This window comes from Limulus polyphemus, unplaced genomic scaffold, assembly GCF_000517525.1.
Source record: "Limulus polyphemus unplaced genomic scaffold, Limulus_polyphemus-2.1.2 Scaffold7729, whole genome shotgun sequence".
In the NCBI taxonomy this organism is placed as follows: domain Eukaryota; kingdom Metazoa; phylum Arthropoda; class Merostomata; order Xiphosura; family Limulidae; genus Limulus; species Limulus polyphemus.
Window position 1 is genome coordinate 20,712 of NW_013673339.1, and position 6,103 is coordinate 26,814.

Here is a 6,103-nt window from a genome sequence, read left to right on the forward strand (position 1 = left end):
CGTTCATCTCTGCCAGTAGCTCAAATTATGCTCTATATGCTTCCCATCGTATTCCTGTGGCTTCCTTCATACTCGATCACTCCTAGTACTGACATTCATATCTGGGATGTGAATTCTCACAGGACTGAAGATGTCTGCATTAGGGTTTAGCTGCGGGCTCTGGAAGGGGCTTGCCATTGTCTGGGGCTGATTAATTCGATGGTTAATGTATCCTCCTTGTGTAAAAGACAATAACTCATCCTTTAATGTATCTAATTTGCTTTTAAATTTACTAATATTTTCCATTTGTACTTCTTGCCACTGTTGTTGATTTTCCTGTAGTTGCTGCTGACTTTCCTGCAACTGTTGGATACTTTCTTCCTGTTTCCTTTCTTGTTCTAGTTGCCACTGCTGTAATCTCTCTTCTTCTTGGATCTGCCAACACTTCTGGTTCCTTTCTGAATAATCTGGAAGATCTAAATTCTTATGAGAAATGGTCAAATGCCCCTAGTGACATATTTCAAAATAGTTCAGATACTATCTTAGTTTCAAGTGACCTTTTTTTTTAATTGTCACCAAAATTGGTAAGCTCAAACATTTTCCCGTTAAAGTCTCAAATAAAGCGTCAGAAGATGATTTACCATTGCAAGTTTAGTGAATTTGGAGTAATAGAGGGTCAGTTTACAGAATCAATTTGTGTTGCTGTGAATATTCAGAGTGATATCTAATTTGTATCGTTGTTAGTTCATATATCAAATCATATATATAGTTCACAAATAGTTGGCCAATCCAGTCGATATATAATTTCTCTCATTAATAGTTCATATAGTATTAGCCAGTCCTATCGATATTTAATTTCTGTTGTTCTTAGTCACATAGATTATTAGCCAATCCTGTCGATATTTCGTTTCTATCGTTGTTAGTTCATAAATTATTACTTACTCCTAGAAGGAGTCAGCTAGTCATCACCATCCACCGCCAACTCTTGGGCTAATCTTTTACCAACGAATAGTGGGATTTACCGTCACATTATAACGCCTCCATGGCTGGAAGGGCGAGCATGTTTGGTGGGATGGGGATTTAGTTTCTATCGTTGTTATTTCATACATCGTTAGTCAACCCTGTCGATATTTACTTTCTATTGTAATTAGTTCATACATCGCTAGCCAATCCTACCGATATTTTATTTCTATCATTATTAGTCACATAAAATATTAGCCAATCCTATCAATATTTAATTTCTGTCAATGTTAGTTCATAAATCATTAGCCACTTCTGTCGACATTTAATTTCTGTCAATCTTAGTTCATAAATCATTAGCCACTTCTGGCGATATGTAATTTCTGTCAATCTTAGTTCATATCTCATTAGCCACTTCTGGCGATATGTAATTTCTATCGTGTTAGCTCATATCTCATTAGCCACTTCTGGCGATATGTAATTTCTATCGTGTTAGTTCATATATCATTAGCCAATCCTGTCGACATTTAATTTCTAATATTGTTAGTTCATAAATCGTTTTCTAATCCTGTGGATATTTAAGTTCTATCGTTTTTAGTTCATAGATCATTAGCTACTTCTGTCAATATTTAGTTTATGTCACTGTTTGTTCATAAATCGTTAGCCAATCCTGTCGATATTTAAGTTCTATCGTTTTTAGTTCATAGATCATTAGCTACTTCTGTCAATATTTAGTTTATGTCATGTTTGTTCATAAATCGTTAGCCAATCTTGTCGATATTTAATTTCTATTAGTGTTAGTTCATAAATCATTAGCCAGTCCTATGGATATTTAAATTCTATCATTGTTAGTTCATTAATCGTCATCTACTCTGATCGATGTTTAATTTCTATCGTTATTAGTCACACAAAATGTTAGCTAATCCTATCCATATATAATTTATATCATTGTTGGTTCATAAATCATTAGTTACTCCTATCGAAATTTAACTTCTATCGCTGTTAGTTCGTAAATCATTATCCGGTTCTCTCGATAGTTATTTACTTTCTATCGTAGTTAGTTCATAGATCATTAGCCCGTTCTCTCGATAGTTATTTACTTTCTATCGTAGTTAGTTCATAGATCATTAGCCAGTTCTCTCGATAGTTATTTACTTTCTATCGTAGTTAGTTCATAGATCATTAGCCAGTTCTCTCGATAGTTATTTACTTTCTATCGTAGTTAGTTCATAGATCATTAGCCAGTTCTCTCGATAGTTATTTACTTTCTATCGTAGTTAGTTCATAAATCGCTAGCAAATCCTATTTATCTTTAACTTTATCGTTATCAGTCACATAAGATATTAGCCACTCCTATCGATATATAATTTCTGTCGTTGTTCATGTTAAATCATAAATCGCTAGCCAATTGTTTACACATTTAGTTTCTATCGTTGTTTGTTCAAAAATCATTAGATAATCCTATCGATATTCAACTTCTGTTGGTTTCAGTCATATAAATCATTAGCCAATGATATCGATATTTAATTTCTTTCGTTGTTACTTCATAAATCGTTAGCCAATCGTATCGATATTTAATTTGTGTCATTGCTTGTTAATATAGCATTAGCTAATCCTATCGATATTTAGTCTCTATCGTTGTTAGTCACATAAATCATTAGATATTTAATTTCTGTAGTTGTTAGTCACATAAATCATTAGCCAATGCTATCGATATTTAATTTCTTTCGTTGTTACTTCATACATCGTTAGCCAATCGTATCGATATTTAATTTCTATTGTTGTTACTTCATAAATCGTTAGCCAATCGTATCGATATTTAATTTCTATTGTTGTTACTTCATAAATCGTTAGCCAATCGTATCGATATTTAACTTCTAATGTTGTTAGTTCATCTTCACATGTACTGTGTATTGGTAAAATCAAATAAATAATTTTATTCTTATTATGTAAATTAGCCTGAAAATTATTTCCAGGTTGGGTTTGGAAGCCTGTTCAATAAATATTTAACTCTAACAGAGAAAAAACAATTAAATCACTAGTGTTATTTAGACTAAGGCCACCTAAGAAAACACACAGTTATTGCTTTCAAAATATAATAAATTTAACGATGTAAATTTACTGAATTGAAACTCGCGTCATATCTTGACATAGACTTAGAATGGGAGAAAAGTTTCATTATCATTATTCTAAAAAATTAAATATCTATGGAAAGCAACCATACGGGGTAAACCAAAGTTCATACATTCAGCAAGTGCCTCTCGATTATCAAACTACATGAATTTCAATAAATAGGTAGAAGAGGAAATTATTTGCTCAAGGTTTTGTTGCATTCTGTTCGCTATTACGCCTAGTTTTGATTTTATTATATTTTAATATGTACAATTACCTTTATGTTTTATGTCTTGTGCACATTTAATTAAATATGATATGCTCTGTATTATGTCGTGTTCAGATTTTAGTAGAGTAACCTCTATATTACGTTCATTTAATATTTCACAAAATATAATATATTTTATATTATGTAGTGCTCAGATTTCTCTAAATATAATTACTTTTTGTTCTGTCATGTTTACCAATTAAAATCATCTCTATATTACGTCGTGTTCAGTATTCACTAGATAGAATAACCTTTATATTACGTCGTGTTCAGTATTCACTAGATAGAATAACATTTATGTTACGTCGTGTTCAGTATTCACTAGATAGAATAATCCTTATATTACGTCGTGTTCAGTATTCACCAGATAGAATAACCTTTATATTACGTCATGTTCAGTATTCACTAGATAGAATAACCTTTATGTTACGTCGAGTTCAGTATTCACCAAATAGAATAACCTTTAGATTACGTCGAGTCCCGTTTAGATTTCAATGGAAGATTTTTTTCTTTGTCTGTTTTTTCAATATCAGAAAGACATCGTTTTTCCAGTATCTGTACGGTTTGCTGCCCTCATGGCCCATCTGATAACATATATTTTGGCGTATAAGGAAATGTGGTTCCGGGAGGAAATCATTAGGACTGCAGTTGCGGCTTTCTTTGTGTTTGTGATGCTTGGAAGTGAGCATGTGAAAAGTTTACATGATTTAGTCACCTCGGAAATAGAAGTTAATCACCGGATTCGACCAACCTATTATATCCTTTTAGCAACTTACGTGATGCTACCGTTTCCTCACAAATACCAACATGTTTTAGCAGGAATCATAGTAACCGTTTTTGAATTACTAATTACGTCTCTAACACATCAGAAGTCACAGTCGGAGAGGAATCTGTTGCCCAAAATGGTAGGAAAACTTCTTAATTATTTAACCAAAAGCTATTGATAATGCTTTCTGTGAACGGTGAATTATAATACTTTTATCAGTGAATTGAAAGTTCTTGTTTTCGATTGGATGAATTGATAACTAATTTAGTTTTAGATTGCAAGCTAGTTAAAATAGCAAATAATTCATTATATTGGTTTAACTGTTTTTTTTTTCTTGAGCTATCAATAATTATGGATGGGTGTTATAGTAATTACTTCTAAACATCATCGATAATTAATTGTAGGCGTTATCTAATTACCTCCAAACACCATCGATAATTAATGATGGGTGTTATTGTAATTACCTTTAAACACCAAACATAACAAGCCTTTTCTAGAACGTATAAATGACGTTTCAGAATGGATGGGTGTTATAGTAATTACTTCTAAACACCATCGATAATTAATGATGGGTGTTATTGTAATTACCTTTAAACACCAAACATAACAAGCCTTTTCTAGAACGTATAAATGACGTTTCAGAATGGATGGGTGTTATAGTAATTACCTCCAAACACCATCGATAATTAATAATGGGTGTTATTGTAATTACCTTTAAACACCAAACATAACAAGCCTTTTCTAGAACGTATAAATGACGTTTCAGAATGGATGGGTGTTATAGTAATTACTTCTAAACATCATCGATGATTAATGATGGGTGTTATTGTAATTACCTTTAAACACCATCGATAATCAATACTGGGTGTTATATTCATTACCTCTAAACACCATCGATAATCAATACTGGGTGTTATATTCATTACCTCTAAACACCATCGATAATCAATACTGGGTGTTATATTTATTACCTCTAAACACCATCGATAATTAATAATGGGTGTTAACGTAATAACATCTAAACACCATCGATAATTAATGATGGGTGTCATTGTAATTACCTTTAAACACTAAACATAACAAGCCTTTTCTAGAACGTATAAATGACGTTTCAGAATGGATGGGTGCTAAAGTAATTACTTCTAAACATCATCGATAATTAATGATGGGTGTTATTGTAATTACCTTTAAACACCAAACATAACAAGCCTTTTCTAGAACGTATAAATGACGTTTCAGAACCTCCATTAAATGTAATTATTTCACTTGGTACATCTCATTTCATTACTGCCTTTTTTTCGTTATTAGTTGTCCACTAGATGGCGATAAAATCTAGTATCATTCCCCTTGTTTTTAACAGTGGTTTCTACTATGTAGAAATCAAAAACAGATTGAGATATCGATCGCTCTGAATATACACCCGTTGAAATTGAATCAATTTATATTTAAATTCATATTTTCCTTTCGGTAGTGAACTGAATGTTATAATGAATAATTTAGACATGTGTGTGTGTGTTTGAAAACCATATGCTATACAATATGCTTATCATATAAACAGGCAGACATATGTTAAAACGTTTGTTAAATTTCTAGTTTAGTTATTGTGGGTTTATTACTTTGCTAATTACATGGTTTCTAATAACACACAACAATATTACAATTAATCCCATTAATTACTGTTTGAGTTCCCTAAGTATTTTACATAGAAAAAATGATTTCATCCCATTTTTGGCCAGTTCTTTAAATTGGATGTTACATGCAATAAAACCCGAAAATTGCACACTCTGATGCAATATGTCAGGCCTACTAGTAGTGAACGGTATAAACATACTCAATAATTCAGTGGTTAACGAAACAATATTCAGTTGTTTATGGCATTAAGCTAAGATCTTTTTTGTTTGTGTGTTTGTTTCTCATAGGTCTGAGATAACTTAATAATATTGCGTATCTGCTCGTTTGATAATTTCTGGTATAAATTATTTCTGAGGAACTTCAGTGACACAAGCCATTTCTTGATT

The 6,103-nt window shown here is 31.8% G+C and overlaps 1 protein-coding gene across 1 annotated transcript in view; it reads left to right on the forward strand.

The window, feature by feature from the left end:
* Positions 1-6,103, forward strand: part of LOC111089879 (adenylate cyclase type 3-like) — a gene marked incomplete at both ends in the record, with an annotated part of 29,324 nt that overhangs the window by 14,206 nt on the left and 9,015 nt on the right. Inside the window, one exon of the mRNA XM_022403127.1 lies at positions 3,853-4,224. Coding sequence (XP_022258835.1) covers positions 3,853-4,224 — 372 coding nt within the window. The remainder of the gene's footprint in view (positions 1-3,852; positions 4,225-6,103) is intronic.